This window comes from Adiantum capillus-veneris, chromosome 18 (genome assembly GCF_014529385.1).
Source record: "Adiantum capillus-veneris isolate H3 chromosome 18, ASM1452938v2, whole genome shotgun sequence".
Classification (NCBI taxonomy): domain Eukaryota; kingdom Viridiplantae; phylum Streptophyta; class Polypodiopsida; order Polypodiales; family Pteridaceae; genus Adiantum; species Adiantum capillus-veneris.
The window spans coordinates 865,477-882,971 of NC_140948.1; the positions used below are offsets into that span (position 1 = coordinate 865,477).

The following is a 17,495-nucleotide window of genomic DNA, read 5'->3' on the forward strand; positions in this document are numbered from 1 at the left end:
ATCAAGATTTCCAAGTTCCTTATGTATGTTTCATAAGATGGCACACTTCAATATTGTATACAAGTCGGGATTGAGTTGCAAAGGCTTTTGCTATTAAATATTGGAATTAATAATCTTTGACCATCGCTCGAGGAGTTTTTTACAACAAGAATGTTACGCAAGCATGTGGTCCATAGCATCCGTGATTATTTTCTACAATTGGCATGTGGCTAATGGTGTTTGGTCTTGTGTGACTACCTCTTTTATGAACATTGTTAGTATCTCAAAAAATCAGGCAAAGGTCGGTGTGCAATCCCGCAATTTAGCTTCTAATTAACATGATGAGATCCCTTATCGTTTTGGCATAGCATTGCATGACCATAAAGGACGCATTGGGGTGGAGATGTCTACAAATGAACCTCCTTACATATCACCACAAGAATAAGGGGACTCAAACTTACAACGGGACAAAGCAAAGTCTTGTAGATGCAATTATGCACCATAATGCCAAGACTCTTCAAACAAAAGTCTTGAAAGATACTTGGATGACTTATGCAACGCTGACTTGATCTTTATGAAGTCCATTAACCATTTTCTCCTTGCAGATCTTGAAGAAGACATAATCGGCAGCTCCAAAAATGGCCCTCATTTCTTGCAAGCCAAAGACCACTTGGAAGCCAAAGACCACTAAGTTTTGTATGAGCATGAGCCTTTACATAAAACCTCTTACAGCAAGTAGTCATGTTTTTGAGCTTGTACATCATCAATCACATCTGATCTTTATACATACAAAGAATAAGGAGCTCTCACTCATTCTCACACTGTTCACATACAGTGAGATTTGGGAGATCCACCCCACATCCCTATGTCGTGCTCTCTCTCTCTCCCTCTCTATCTCTCTCGCACTCTCTCCATCTTTGTTGCATACATGCACGCCTATGATCCATTCCTTCACAATTGATATCAGAGCTTTGGCTTTGCGACAGATGGAGTGATACGGAGAAGTGAGCTTTCGGCTATGGTGAGCTTGTTTTCGGTGGAAGATTGAGATTGGTGAGCAACCACCAGATCTGTGCTCATGGAAGCTTAAGGAACATTCCCAAGCTTGAGAGGAGGGTGTATTGCAAGTGTGTATGCTTTTTTGCAACCATACTTGAAGAAAGAATGCATATTTTCATTTTTGCAAGTCATTTTTCGGATTCCAAAACAGTATTTTTTACGTAACTTTGCATACGGAATGCGATTTATGCAAGATAAGGGTGTAGTTTGAGATTTTGGCATGCTTTGGACGTAATGGTGATGTCCATTGGACTGATTTTGACCTCCAAAATTTTTGTTGATAGATACAACATTGCAACTTTTATAGCTAAGAGCTGATGCAGACATCGGAGAAAATGAGAGGCTATGAGATGGAACTTCATTTGGTAATGGAACAAAATTGGAGCATTATCTGCAAGGCAGTAAATCAAAAAGCAACCACAATTGAGTTACTAGTATCGTTATGCATAAGAAAACAACAAAATATAAACTCCACAGATTAACCAAATGTTAAACAAACATCCAAGAGTCATAAATGTCGCTTTGGTCGCAAAAGGCATGAACGCGCATATTTTCGGAAGGAAAAGACAGTATTGTTGTTCAAAAACTCTCAGATTGCAACATTGGAAACCCTCAGTAGCATATCATGGTTTTGGTTTGAGAACCCATATCAATAAAACGTGCAAGAGACACAAGTGCTTGTCCACAGACCAAGGTAATTATATCGAACTGTTATTTTTGCATCAGTGAAGAAGATACCAGGCACTCACTATCTTCTGGCAAGGCATGGCTTTGGAACCTCAGAAACCGTGGAGTCACAACAGAGTACAACCGTCTACATACAAATCACTAGGTTAAAGAAGTACCAATCTAGAAGGAGCAGAAGCTCCGCCTTCTTAAAGGGAGCGGGAAGAGAAAATGCCAGTGTAGCACTTGAAGAAGGGGCATGAAGCTCCGCCTACTCTGACTGAACCCAAATGGTCAATATCCCTTTCTACAACAAAATGGCATCTACCGACAATCTCAATTCACCCTAATCTCAATTCACCCTCTGGCATTTTTCAAGTTCAAAATGTAAATGGGAAGCATACATCCTGGCGAAAGCGCAAAAGTCCAGCCACGGTTTATAGCCATCCTGTCTTTACAAGGAAATTGTACACAGTATATTGACCTCACATTTCTATTGGACATAACACGGGCAAGACTTGCATTTCTTTCCCCATTTTTTTCTGAGAACATGGCCCAAAGGCCAGCTTGCACTGCTTTACAATCACCTCAAGGATAATCTTGAAAGGAACAGTTGATTCATACACCAAGTCATGTGCAACACTTTAACTTCCAAAGCTTCTGATAGACTAGCAACAAGATGGCCATACAACACCAGATAGTAGGGTGCCATGACAGCTTTAACTTTGTTCCAAGTCGCAACAGCAAGCCCAGGCACCAAGAAAACAAGCGATACCCTTGCTCCCTCCCTCACTCTTTTTACTCAGGCATAAGTTTTTCACATCACAATGGTACAAGCAATTAAATGGTGTTGTGTAAGTAATAAAATGGTGTTGCAAAATATTTCATGAAAGAAACAATGAGCTAATACATTTTGAATACAATGTCACCTATCTTAATAATCCCATAAAAACAAATCCGTTCCACAAGCTGTGTAGAAGCATTGATGAGAGCAAGTTCCGGGATCTTACAAACATAATGCCCATCACAAGACCTAAGAAGGTGAGGGGTAGCATGCGCTGTACATTGAAATGAGCCAAGCCAAAAAAAATTGCACTGACAAATATAGATGCCCACATTGGCAAATACCGTGTCAAAGAAGGAAGAAGAAAACCACGGAATATAACTTCTTCCCAAATAGGACAGCATACTGATACTACAATCGCATACAGCACTGATGCAATTGGGTCACGAGCCATGATTGACTGCTCGTAAGAGGCTGTGAATGGTGATGGGAAGGGAAGCAATTCTAGATTTAGCTGAGACAACCTATTGACCACTGGAAACGTTAGGCATCCAAGCAGTACATCAATGTACCATTGTCCTCGCCAGCTGAAAGGAAACCAGTTTCTTGGAAGTGGCTTAAACCGAGCTAAGCATCTGTGCAGGATACCAAGTCCAACTGTTCCTTCTGCGATGTCCGTAATTAAGCTGTAAAGCGCTTGGCCCCGATATGTCAAAGTATCTTTGCTGCACCCAGCATAATGGGCTGCAAAGGGTATTATCCATGACCCAACTAGCCAAAAGGTACAGAACCACAGGAACATAACCTACAAAGCACGGATTGGCCATCAAACCAAAGTTGCAGCTATGTCTTTGGCACTCTATTTGCAGCAATAATATCAATGCACAGCTTGCACATGGTCTAACAAACTCCTGCTCATGCAACAAATAGCTACTTAGGACCACCTGAAATATTGTAAATGATGTCCAGGGAACCAGCCAGGGCTTCTCACACCCGGATAAACTAAGCACTGAAAGTTAAACAGAGGCAAGTTGTGAGCACGCAAATACAAGTTACGCCAACTGTTCAAAATATTAAGCAAGCTCATGCTTTTATAATATTAATTTATTAAAAGACTTGGGGAAAACCTTGCCTTACTTAATTTTGTTAGCCATGGTCTTTTTATGACACAAGAGCTTGCACTTGCACTTCCATTCATGTCAGTATCAGGAAATGCCTCCATTTCACCCGCATTGACTGGCGGAGTACTTTGTGTCGCACATGACACAGATGTTCCTCGCTACACAAATTTCTCAATATCAGTTTTGTGAGGCGAGTACTCACACAAGACAAAATGGTATGTTCTCTTACTAATCTCAACATTGACATCAAACCTAAGTCTGTAACTGCACACCATGATGGTAAAGAGGCAATCAAAGAAACATTAGTGTTATTTAACAGTCTACACTTGCACAAAAATGCCATAAATGCCTGTTGAGAGAACTTGTCGCTCAGTATGTTCAAAAAGGTGGGAGTCCAATAATGATATGAAGAAGGTTTAGAGAGAGTCACAACAGATACAAAGCCGAATAATGTTGGAGATATGTCATGTAGTCATTGAGCAAATTGAACCAGCATTTTGGGTATCACCTCTCTCGAGCCCTTTTTTATTCAATTGAAAATAGACGATCCAATCACTTAGATCAAAGTCTCGCAAAGCTGTCCAAACCTGGCGAGGGCTGAAATTGCAGGTTTCCGACCCACTTTCGGCAACATAACGACACAAAAACCCCTGTAGGTCAAAAGTACTTGTCTGGGGCGGATTCCCTCGCAATTTAGAAGCTTTCTGGCGAGCTGTAACAGAATTTCAGCGTGCTGTAATTCTCTGTTTTTCCACTGTTGGGTGCCCAAAACCCTGTACACGCATCCCAAGGCTTTCCCGAGACTCTGAAAGGGGTCGAGACATTCTTTTATTGGTCAACTTTGAGGAGAGATGTAGATGCCTTTGTGGACCGGGAAGTCAGTTCCTTTCTTCTGCTTTTTGTCGTGCTTCAGTTTTGTTGTGCGCGTCAAAAAGCTGAGAAATCCGTGCATCAACCACCTCTTCTAATTCTTGCTTAGTAAACATCCTTGGAGTAGGAGGTTTCTTGAGTACCGGTTTGGGGGGTGGTTTTGTGGTTTGCTGCCACTGTGCATACACCTCGTCGAAGGTGGTCTGGGTCATAATTTCTACAAATTTTGGGTCCTTTGCAAAATTTAACATCATCTTCCACACATCTCTTCCCACATGCAGAGGAAGTCGATTGATCTCTGTCTAAATCCATAAGTGCCGCGTAAAAAGGATCGGATTTCCCGGTAGAAGTCTGAAGAGAAATCAGCCGCGCTCTGATACCACTGTAACAGACTTGGACACTCCAAGTCGAGAATCTACCGCGACACCACAAGAATCCACTTCAAAACAGTTCACAATTCACAATTGATTCGACACTGGCCCGGCGGAGTTCCGTGCCTAGAGATGTTGGCCCCAAAGACTAGCCCCCCTTTCGGTATTTCCTTTTGTGCAACTCAAAGTACAAGTGAGTGGGAGGCTCTCACTCTCAGACTCTGCGTCTAGATGCTCTGAGAAGTGGGAGGCCTACCCACTTATTTAAAGGTTACAAGGGATGCCCAAAAGCAGAGCCCCAAAAAGCTTCCCATAAAAAGCATACAAGAATAAATCAAGTCCTCTCACAAACTAGCTTAATAAAATTAAAGCAAGCTTGCGTAGCTTTTTTTCCCAAGCACTGCGTAGCCAAAAACTGGCCCAAAAGCTGCCGTAAAAACTGCCCACGCAAACGTTGCTCCGTACGCTTCCTTTCCGTACAGCCTTCCGTGAATTGTGGCGCATTTTCCGAGTGTTGACCGTACGGCAGTGCCACGTCATCATTTCAGTTGGTTCTCCCCGGGACTGTCCACGCCAAAGAGGAAGTTGTGTGTGTACACAGGCTGCCACGTCACTGAGTTGTGACGGGATCCTTCAAAGAAGAAGAATCAATTGAGCTCTATTACCACTATAACGAGTTGGACACTCCAAGCCGAGGATCTATCAAAACACACGAGAGAAAATTGAGAGGACTAACAAAACTTAGAAAGAGATTACACAGAATGGCATAGTTCCGCACCCAGAGAGACTTGCCCCAAAGACTGGTTCCCCTTTCAGTATTTCTTTATTATTAATGCTTCACTAAGTACAACGTTCGAGGGTCCTCTTCTCACCACTGCTCCCAAGCTCATCTCCAGAGATTGAGGCCCTAGCACTCAATTTATAGGCCCTAGGCCTTCCAAAAGCACTACACATGAAAAGCTTGGAGTCTAAAGCATCTGGGTCCAAAAGCTAGCGCTAGAGGCTACCAGCGCAATTTACGAAAACCCGTACGGCTTGCCACATCAACATCATCAAAAGCGGAAACCCGTACAGCTACCACGTCATCAATGCAATTTGCGTCCGTTCAACAACAACCACCTCATCAACCCTCCACGCAAGACTTTTATCCCTTTGTGTCCCCTAAGCCCCATCGAACAAGGTCCCATAAGTTCGTAGAAACTTGAACTTTTGAAATTGGGTCACTCAACAAGACTTGAAAGTTGGTAAAACTTCTTCCGCATCTTTCACTAGGGATTTGACCCCCCTATGACCGGGGTCCGTCCTTTAGGTCATGCCACATCATCACTTTGTGATGACATGTGCTTTCTTTACTGCAGAGATGGTAAGGAAAGCCATTGACAAGATGAGGACTGGGGGAACTTATGATCATGAGGACTTAGTAGTAGAGCATATTATACATGCTAGGGATATGGTTGCAGAGCTTCTAGCAATGATGGAGGGTCTACTTGACACTTGGAGTTTGTCCACAATAGTGCCTATCTTAGACCCTATGGAGCCAGGGAAATATCGAACTATTCTGATTGGGCACACATTGGTACAGATGCGTAAGGTGCAGCGGAATGAATGTTGAACTGTGCTCAAGATGAGTGCTCCGAACTGTGCTCAAGGTTCCTTTTACTTAGGGAAGGGAGAGCCTTCAGTTCTTTAATGAGAGAATGCAATGGACACAAACAAAGTGAATGGACACTGTGAATGAAGGTGCTAAGACTGAGAGATAGAGAAAGAAGAGAATACAACACCAGAGATGTTGTCAAACCCTCCTCCGAAGGCCCCACTCTCTATGGCGAGAGCGGTCTACTTATGATTGCACAAATCTCTACAATGCTTGGACTTGCCACGATGTCGACGACGAGACGGGCTGCAATCTGAAAATGCTAATGGCTGAAAACTGCAAATCTTTATCTGCTAAATTCTGACTCTATGTCGATGACGAGGCTGTCTCTGACCCAATTTCGGCTACATAACGACGCCAAGGCCCAAAACCCCTGTAGGTCAAAAGCAAATGTCTAGGACGGATTCCTTCGCAATTTAGGAGCTTTTTGGTGAGCAGTAATAGAATATTAGCGTACTGTAATTCTCTGTTATTCCACTGTTAGGTGCCCAAAGCCCTCTCTAAGCAATCCCAAGGCCCTTCTCGAGGCTCCCTTAGCGTCCTCTTGCAGTTTAGGTGTGAAACCCTAAACCTGCAAAAAAACACAGCAAGCTGTAATTCTTTGTTTTGGATCGTTTTTAGCAGAGCGAACACATCTACGCGTGTCCCAAAGGCTCCTCTTTAGTGTTCACAAAAAACCTGTAAACAGTTACTACAATGCACCTGCTCGGTTTTGGTTTCTACATGTAAAATAAAAGTTCACAATTTGGAAAAACTGTTAAATTTTCCCTGGTCTAGTAATAATTTTCAAAAAAACTTGCAAAACTTTGGAGAAAACCCCATAAATTTCAAAAGCCCAATTTTTTCTATTTGTTTGGAAAAATGTTCTTTGGGAACACTGCTCCTCTCCCCTATAATTTGGACGAGTTCTCACGCAAGAAAACTCTTCAAATTCGCAATCTTTCGCGATGGAACTGTGCATACCTGTGGGGAATTAGCAATTAGCTAATCCAATTCCTATTCAGAAGGCTCTTGCCTTGGCAAACGCACATAGAACGCTCAGAATTGTAGATGACATAGTTGCAAGGAATGGCCATTTTCAAGTCTGTGCATACCTGTGGGGAATTAGCAATTAGCTAATCCGATTCCTATTCAGAAGGCTCTTGCCTTGGCAAACGCACATAGAACGCTCAGAATTGTAGATAACATAGTTGCAAGGAATGGCCATTTTCAGGTCTCTGTTCCCCGTTCCCATCCCAATTTCCCATTCCGGATCCCGGTTCCGTGTTTCAGACGTGAGTATCCAAAACAGGGAATGACATTTCATGCATGCTGCTGTTCCACGTTCCCCATTCCAATTTCCCACTCCGAGTAACTATGGTACATACTCATCTGAGTAGCCATATGTGCAAAGGGGGGAGAGAGATGCACGAGAGAAAATCATCGCGCTACATGAGACAAGGGAGAAGGCAAGCTTTCCATTAAAGCTATGATCAACTGCACCCCACTACTTACACACACACACTGTAGGTCATAGTAATCCAAAAATCAGCCTCCTCTCTCATTTGGGCGCCCCCCTCTTGCTGAGGTGTCCTGTAGATGGCTTAGCTACTGCCACGTGTCCAGTTTGCCCCTTTGGCTTAATTTCCTAGTTCTCACCAACTTATAAAGTTGTAAGTGACATGCCGAATGGCCCAGATTCCATTTGGCGCACACAGGCTTCCATATTCATCAAAATTCGGTGCTAACTAGCCCGACGAGTCCCAAACCGACCGACCAGACTCCCGATGTGAGAAACCTGTTCGGCCGCAACCGTTTCACACTGGCCATGCAATGTCCACTTGCACCTTTTCAGAGGTTCCAGGGAAAACAAGTAAAAATAAAATAAATTGAAATATGTAGTACATATTTAAAGAAGGCAACAGGAAAAATACACCTCCTGGTGACACACCCACCCTTGAAATACTGCGAGCGACCTCGCTTGCATGCCCATACATGCTAATATCTCCTGATATCACATATATTCTATGATGGGAATCCAAGATATACATGCTTCCAAAAATGTAGCATTGGACTATTAACCAATCCCACCAGCTATCTACTACAAATATATCAAGCATAGAAGTCTTCTACTGTACTCTCAAGCACAAACTTCCCTAACAAAATTCTGTATAGAAAGAGTAGATACAATTGCTAAATTACTCCTTTGAGCATCATGAACCATGCTCTTACCTTGCTCCAAAGGGCTACATCAAGTCACTGTGGGTTCCATCTAAAAGGCTTCAAGATATAGTTGCAATAGCTGAGGTGAATCAACCGATTCAGACTCTTCCATCCATTTGGCATCCAACGATGGATAGTTCTTGAACTCACCAAATAGCATCTTGCAACCTTTCCTCTAACCTTCCTTTCTTTATGTGCCAATATCTGTTAAGGAACAAGAATCTCATCCAATTCTTCCACTTCGGGTTGTTCCTCATCAAGCATTTTCTTTGGCACATCACCAACGAAGGGCCTTAGAAGGCTAACATGAAAGACATTATGTATTATCCAGCCTTCTGGTAGCTTCAACCTGTACGCTACATCGCTAATCTTTTATGAAATCGGAAAAGGACTATAATATCACATGCTGAGCTTAGGAAACACACATTCCTTGCCTTTCCTTTTCCTTAACTTGGCCTTTTCAAAGCGCAAAAGTACCCAATCACCAAGTGAAAATACAAGTTCGTGACAATGACGATCAACAGCTTTCTTTTGCTTAGCCTGAGCAATCTTTATCTTCCTATACATACTTGTCTACCTCAAATATCTTGTCCTTAATTTGTAAAATGGGTGGGACTTTCTTCCCTCCTTCCACTATTTCAAATGGCGCCTTGCCTGTTGACGTATGAACAATGTTATTGTAAGCATATTCAACCAATGAGAGATGGTGTTCTCAAATTGCCTTGTGCTCTGAGACATAACATTTGAGCAGATCTAAGACATTAGAATTTGCCTCTTTTGATTGTCCATCAGTTTGTGGATGAAACGAAGATGAGAACTTTAGCGTAGTGCCCATGTTCTCAAACAATGCCTTCCATAAAAGACTCGTCATATGTGGATCCCTGTCACTGACAATTGACTGAGGCATCCCGTGATCCTTAAAGATATTGCTCATGAATATCTTGACCATGTGTTCTGGCTTTATATTCTTCCTAACAGGAATGAAATGAGCCTGCTTACTGAACCTACAAATGATAGTCCAAAATCCCATCATTGTCTGCTTGTGTTCTTGGAAGATCAAAGATAAATTCCATCGCATAACTTTCTATGCATCATGAGAAAGTCATTCTTAAGCATATACTACTCATGATGTTGCCCATCAACAAGCTGATCATAGATCCTTGCAAAATCTGAATCTTCAGCATATTGCGTCTTCATTTCGTCTAGTTCACAATGGTATGGAATTGACACTGTTGAAATTTGAGGCTTTCATGACAACGCATCAGCCACCACGTTCTTTTTTACTTGCACATGCATAATCTGAAAATGGAACATTGATCCATCGCATGTGTTTCTCAAACAACTTCGTTTGTGTGAGGAAATATCTCAAGGTTTGATGATCTGTTTGGACAACAAAATCAGCCCCTAGCAGATAGTGTTTCCAACTAGTGAGAGCGTGAATTACTCCCAACAGTTCTTTCTCATAAACTTGCAAGTTCCTTTCGGTCTTCAAAAGAATTTTGCTCTCATATGCAACTACTCGGCCATTTTGTATTAGAACTGCACCAAGATTGTGGCCACATGCATCACACTGAACCACAAAAGTTTCAACAGATCTGGCAAAATGATTACCGGATCTGAAGTCAGCTTCTCTTTCAAGTGTTTGAAGGCTAGAATTTCCTTGGCTCTCCACTTGAAAGTAACTGCTTTCCCTTGCAGTGCGCATGGAGTGGAGAAGCAATCTCAGTAAAATTTCGGATGAACCTCCTGTAGTAGAAACATAAGCCTAGAAAGCTTCCAATGTCATGTACGGACTTCAAGTCTGGCATGACCTAATTGCTTCTACTTTGGCAGACTCTATGTGTACCCCATCCTTTGAAACTATGTGCCAAAGGAAGTGAGACTCTTCCAAAAAGAATTCACTCTTCTTTGCATTAATGAGTAGCCTGTTCTTGCGTAACTCGTTGAAAACTGTGGTCAAGTGATCCCTATGCTCCTCTTCAGACTTTGAGTAGACAATCATGTCATCAAAGTGTCAAAGTTGCAGCGGAAAGAAGGTGAATCGGACGAGGAACTTGTCTGCAAGTGCTATCAAGACACCTCTCTGTGACAGGTAGCCTATTACTTATGCAGACGTACATGATGTACTTCATGAGGAAAGGACTGAAAATGAGAAGGCTAAAGGTATGCCAAAATGGCTGGTGCACACTTTGCGTGACAGTAAATTGGATGCACCTTTGTCTAGTCATACTTGTTCAGGCTCTCGCCATGCATCTTATGCATCAGATTGTTATGCTTTGGATGTGTCTAGCTTACATGATGTTGAGGAACCTTTGTCTTTTGATGAAGCACAAAATTCAAAAAATTGGATGGCTGCCATGCAATCAGAATATGATGCACTTATAGAAAATGACACATGGACTTTATGTGATTTGCCTCCTGGCAAAAAGGCCATTGGTACAAAGTGGGCTCGACTTGTTGCAAAGGGTTATGCACAACAAAAAGACATAGACTATGAACCACTTGTCGTTATGACTACTGTGCATTTTCTATGTGCATTGGCATCTCATTTTGGTTGGGATGTACATCAATCACTAATTGTTACTGCTTTCTTGAATGGTGACATATTTGAGGAAGTTTATGTAACGCAGCCTCGCGGTTTTGTCGTGAAAGGACAAGAGGACAAAGTGTGCACATGTAAGAGGGCTTTGTATGGGTTGAAGCACTCTCCTCGTGCTTGGTATGAGAAAGCTGACACTCATTTGGTCAAATGAGGCTTTCGTAACAGTCCAACAGAAAGCACATTGTATGTGAAGCGTGAGGGTGATATACTTCTCATTGTGGTTCTTTATGTGGATGATTTGTTGATCACTGGACCAAATGAGAGACATATTGTTGAATTTAAGGCTGATTTGAATGCTACTTTCAAGATGAAAGATTTGGGGTTGTTGCATCATTATTTGGGCATACAGTTTAAGCAACGTGATGGTAGTATTGCCTTGTGTCAGAAAAGTTACATAAAGACATTGCTATGTAAGTTTGGACTTGAGAATTGCAAACCTATTGCCACTCCCATGGAAACAGGTTTGAAGTTGAGTCTACATGATGTTGGCGATCCTGCTGAGGTCACTCTTTACCAAACTGCTGTTGGCTGCCTCATTTATGTATGCAACACAAGGCCAGATATTCAGTTTGCAGTTTCACACGTCAGCAGATTTATGCATAGCCCAAGGTCTAAGCATTGGCACGCTGTCAAGAGGATTTTCTGCTACCTTAGTGGCACTTTACATCTTGGTTTGTTTTATCCCAAGGGGAGATAAAACGGACTCAGATTGGGTTGATTGTTTTGACACGCGAGTGTCCACAAGTGGTTTTTGTTTCATGCTTGGCAGTTCATGTATATCATGGTTGAGCAAGAAGCAACCTACTGTGGCCACTTCGAGTTGTGAGGCCGAGTACAGGGCAGTCTTCACAGCTACGGTTGAGTGTGTATGGCTCAGACGCCTTATGGCTGATTTGGGTGTTGGACAAGACACTGCCAACACTATCTACACTGACAGTCAGAGCGCATTGGCAGTTGCGAGGAACACAGTTTTTCATGCTCGCACAAAGCACATTGAGGTGCATTACCACTATGTCAGGGAGAGGCTCTCAGCAAGAGAGATCAGCTTGGCTTATGTGCCAACACAAGACAACCTTGCAGATCTTTTCACAAGGGCATTGTCTCGTGAGAAGCTCAAAGCTTTCCGCAAAGCTTTGGGCTTACTCCCCCTTTGTGGATTGATCATGTCCTCAGGGCATGGCACTTACCTTTACTCATGTGTCAGCTCTCGTTCACCGCATCACTCCAGGGGGGATTTGTTACCATATACATGTGGTAGTGATGTGTGTGAACACACTAGGACCGTCGGGGCATTTTTTCCCTCTTTAGGAGGTTTTTTCCCCCGTGCATTGTATATACGCCCATCACTCTAGGGCTATCTATCTTTCCATTGCACACTAAGTAATACACTCTACATTGTGTGCCTTCAGCTTCCTTCGTCTTCTCCAAGCTGTGTGCGTTTCTCTGCAACCCTAATTCCAACATCTATTGCATCTGCTAGAAGAGGAAAATCGAACTGTGACAACGTCTGATTGGGATCCATGGGAGTAGAGATAAATTTGCACTCCGTCATGCCAAATGCTTCCAATAATTCCTGGATATACCGCTCCTGAGAGAGGAAGATACCCTCGTCTGTCTGTCTAACTTCTAATCCAAGAAAATGATGAAGCAAGCCAAGATCTGTCATCTCAAACTCCTCTGACAAGGTGGCCATAATACTGCGGATGTGCTCAACATGGCTACCTGTGATCACAAGATCATCGACGTAGAGGATAACAAGTGTCACTAACCCTCCCTCACGGAAAATGTACAAATCTAGATCAGCAGAAGATCTCTGGAAGGAGTGTCGTAGGAAAAAGGAATCAATCTTCCGATACCACGCTCTAGGCGATTGCTTGAGGCCATAGAGAGCCTTAAGCAACCTACAAACCATATCTAAAAACTCTAGATCCTCGAACCCTGGAGATTGCTCCACATAAACCTCCTCCTCTAGTTCGCGATTGAGGAATGCCGAAACCCCATCCATCTGAAAAATCGGCCACCCATGAAGGGCAGAGGACAGCAAGGGCAAAAACAATCCGAATAGTCTCCATCTGTGCGATCGGTGCGGTCTCCTCGTAGTCTACACCAGGTTTCTAGGAAAAGCCTTTGGCAACAAGTCTCGCCTTGTGCTTGTCCAGAGAACCATCAGCTTTATACTTCGTCTTGTAGACCCACTTGACCTTGATCACTTTCCGCTTGAGAGGCCGCGGAACCAACACCCATGTGTTGTTCTTCTTGATGGAATCAATCTCTTTCTGTATGGCCAACTTCCATTGCGGTAGTGAAAGTGCCTCCTTAACAGTAAGAGGAACTCTGTCCTAGATCATTGAAGACATTAATGCATAGTTCTCCGTAGTAACGGGACATCTACCTCGGCAAGTCGAAGTCAATGTGAACGTTGTGAAGTACCGACTTCTCGCCAATCGGGTGGAAAATCTGAGATTGCTGAATCTCGTAAGGCCTCCAATAACCACTTCGGTAACTTGTCTGGCTTGCTCCCCTCGGGGGGAACAACTAGCAAAGCTGTCTCTACATCGGCACTGTGATGAGATCCATTGTCAATTGCATCTTCGGGTATGGGTGCATCCTCCTCCGTGGCTTGAGGGACAGGAGTAGGAGAAGAGGGCTCATCATAGGGCAAGTCATAATCTAGGTCTCCAAGAATCGGAAAATCAAGAGTCATCGTGGAAGCCTTGGGAGCAAGAACCCCCTCTGAAGGTAAGGTCTCATTGAAGACTACATCTCCGCTTAGTCGATATCCCACTGAAAGAGAGTTCTAGCCGACAAAGATCATGCTGCGAGTCTTGGGGTCAAACTTCCCCCTTTGCTCCTTTGGTTCGTGGACATAGGCATGGCTCCCAAAAATTCTGAAATGGGAGACGTCGGGCTTCTTACCAAAAAAGGCTTCAAATGGTGTCATCTTTGGAACTGAAGAGGTTGGAGATCTGTTGAGAGTGTGGACAGCTGTCGCAACTGCCTCAGCCCACAAGGACTTAGGTAAATCTCGATGCTCGAGCATGGTTGAAACCGGCCCGTGGGGCGGTAGGCTTTGGCTTTCACCTGAAATTCTTTACTTTAGACACACACACAGTACTTTGCAAAGGTAACCTGTAACGGGAATTAACACCTAAGTACACACACGGCTCGAGAGCTAGAATGCTCCGGGCAGACGCCAACAACCTGTAGGCCCCCAAATTGGCACCCCTTTCGGTATTTCTTTATTCTTTAACAAAGGGAATAAAACCTGTGATCTCCTACGAGCTGCCCCGCACAATCAAGGCAAAGAAACACCTGTTCAAGCCCGATTTCGGCAGCATAATTGTACTAGGACGCTTCACAGTCAGTATCCCCACGCAATAGATGACTTTCCCGACGCATACGCACACTTTGCAAAGCCTGGCGAGAATCTGCAGCACGCTGAATTGTCTGTTTTCTGCCCCGAAAATGCGCCAGTTCACCCGTACAGCGGTCCCCTCGCGTCCCCGAACCTCCAGGGGGTATTAGGGTCCGTTTGGGGCCGAAACCCTAAACCTGCAAAAATACACAGCAGGCTGTAATCCCCTGTTTTGGGCTCCATTTCGCGTGCCGGTCGCATCTGTAGCAAGACCTCGAGCTCCCGCAACTGTAGGGCTACTTGCCCTTTGAATCGGACGAGATTTCTGACGTGAAACCTCTCCGAATTCACCTGTGCCTGCGGGGGATTAGCCGCTAGCTAATCCAGTAATTGTGCAAGAGGCTCTTGCCTCAGCAATCGCGCATGAACCCACATAACTGTACATTGGTCAAATGAAAATCCCACTAGTGGGGCATAACATATTGCTCATAGGGGCGAGAGAGAGCAATACGTAGCGTGCAGGGCATCACTCCTAGCACCGCACTGTACATCAGAGGGAAAGGAAGCACTCCATAGCTCTTAACCTGTGACAGTTTGCAAATGAGGCCTCTCCCAGCAACAAATTCAGCGCCAACTCTTCCTTGCATTGGAAAGTGTACAAAAATGTGACACTTGGCGCATTTACAAGCATTTTCCCGTTTCGGGTTCGCCGCTTAAAAATATCCCAACTGATCGCCCAGTTGACTTCGCGGCAAAGTTGTAAAATGTTCCCCTAGTCATACCAGAGGTAATGACGCGAACACATTTCTCAGCCCAAAATAGCAGTTCCCTAAATTTTAGGAGATGCTTCCGTTGGGCTCCCACTGGTCTTCTAACCATCTATCCTCATTGGACCGCATCCAAAAGTGCAATGTGGCCCAACTGTCGGATACTTTCTGTTGGTAGTCACACCTTGACTTTAGGCCTTTATTGAGTTCACTTCCTAATATCCACCAACTTGGTAAGTGCGACGGGGGGACCTACATGACCTTGCTCTAAGCCTAGACATCCTCTTACTATACGAATTCCAGTGCCGGCCACTTCGCGTCTGCGGGTGAAACTACCGTTCACATTGGCCATACAATGTCCGACCGTTTGCTACTTCAAAAAGAGGGTCTCAAACAAAATAAAACAAAACCCATTGGAAAGAAACCAACAACTAAGGTTAGCAGTTGCCACATCCTTGTGACATAGTTAATAGCTGCCACGTCTCCGTGACATACCCCCCTCTTGAAATCGCAAACGTCCTCCATTGCATACCATAAATACACGCCACTGATGATCTTGTGCTATTAACACTCTTTTATCATCGCATGTATCCGCAAGAAAGGTAGTAACACACATAGATACAAATGACTTAATGAGACCTTCATACTTTTGCCATTCCCATCTATTGCACTGAATTCATATGTACATTTGATGTGCTAGCTCTATCATTACCCCTCCTTTGCACTCGTTGGGTTGGGGCATAAGTAGGTTGTAACCCAAAGGCTTCAAGGTAAAGCTGCAGTACATTTGGTGACTCTGACAGTTCATGCTCTTCCATCCACTTTGCATCCATAGGCGGATAGTTCTTGAACTTCACCAAATAACGTCTTGCCAAAACTTGCTCAGGTACCAGGATCTCATCAAGTTCCTCAACTTCTGGTTGATCCTCATCTGGCATATCTTCTGGCACATCACCCACGAAGGGTCTTAGAAGACTCACGTGAAACGCATTATGAATCTTCCACGCATCAAGCAATTTCAGCCTGTAAGCCACATCGCTGATCTTGTCAAGCACTTGAAAAGGCCCATAATAACGCATGTTGAGCTTAGGAAACCGCCGTTCCTTGCCCTTCATCTTCTTTAACCTTGCCTTTTCGAACCTCAATCACCAGGTGATAACAACAATTCACGACGGTGACGATTTCCCATGGCTTATCCGGAATCGGCAATGGTTGTAACAACCCTGGTGCCTTTTGCCTGTCAAACTTGACCTTTTGGCAAACTATGCATGCTCGCACAAAGGCATCCACATCTCTCCTCAAGGTAGGCCAATAGAAGAATGTCTCTACCGCTTTAACTGTCGCATCAATGCCACGATGCCCTGCATACGGTGGGACATGACTCTCTTCCATGACCTTATGTTGCAGTGGCCTAGTGACACAAAGTCTGCCATGCATCATCATAAAACCATCTCTGAGGAGGTAGTACTCGTGATGTTGCCCCTCTTGCAACTGTTCAAAGATCCTTGCAAAATCTTCATCAGTAGCATATTGTTCCTTCATGTCATCTAACTCATGATGATAAGGAATTGACACAGCTGAAATTTGTCAGCCACCACATTCTTCTTGCCTTCCACATGCATAATCTGGAGGTGGAACATGGAAAGAATGTTTGCCCATCGCATATGCTTTTCGGATAACTTTGACTGTGTCAAGAAGTATCGCAAGGTCTGATGATCCGTTTGGACAACAAAATCAGCACCTAAAAGGTAGTGCTTCCAGCTAGAAAGCGCATGAATCACAGCCAAGAGCTCTTTCTCATAGACTTGCATAGTCCTCTCTGACCCTTGCAAAATTCGGCTTTCATAAGCTACCACCCGTCCGTCTTGCATTAGCACTGCTCCGATGCTACTGCCACACGCGTCACAATGGACCACAAATGACTTCCTGAGATCTGGCAAAACAATTACTGGATCTGAAGTCAATTTTTCCTTTAAGAGACTAAAAGCTGAAATCTCTTTTTGGGTCCATCTGAAAGTGACCTCTTTCTTTTGCAAAGCATGAAGAGGCGATGCTATCTCTGCAA

The 17,495-nt window shown here is 43.8% G+C and overlaps 1 protein-coding gene across 1 annotated transcript in view; it reads right to left on the bottom strand.

The window, feature by feature from the left end:
- Window positions 1–2,544: 2,544 nt before the first annotated feature.
- Window positions 2,545–17,495, bottom strand: part of LOC147435126 (uncharacterized) — a 52,209-nt gene continuing 37,258 nt past the window's right edge. The window contains exons 2-4 of the mRNA XM_086488248.1: window positions 3,626–3,767; window positions 3,433–3,497; window positions 2,545–3,293 (exon numbers count right to left, since the gene is read on the bottom strand). Coding sequence (XP_086344374.1) covers window positions 2,634–3,293; window positions 3,433–3,497; window positions 3,626–3,767 — 867 coding nt within the window. The 3' untranslated portion in view covers window positions 2,545–2,633. The remainder of the gene's footprint in view (window positions 3,294–3,432; window positions 3,498–3,625; window positions 3,768–17,495) is intronic.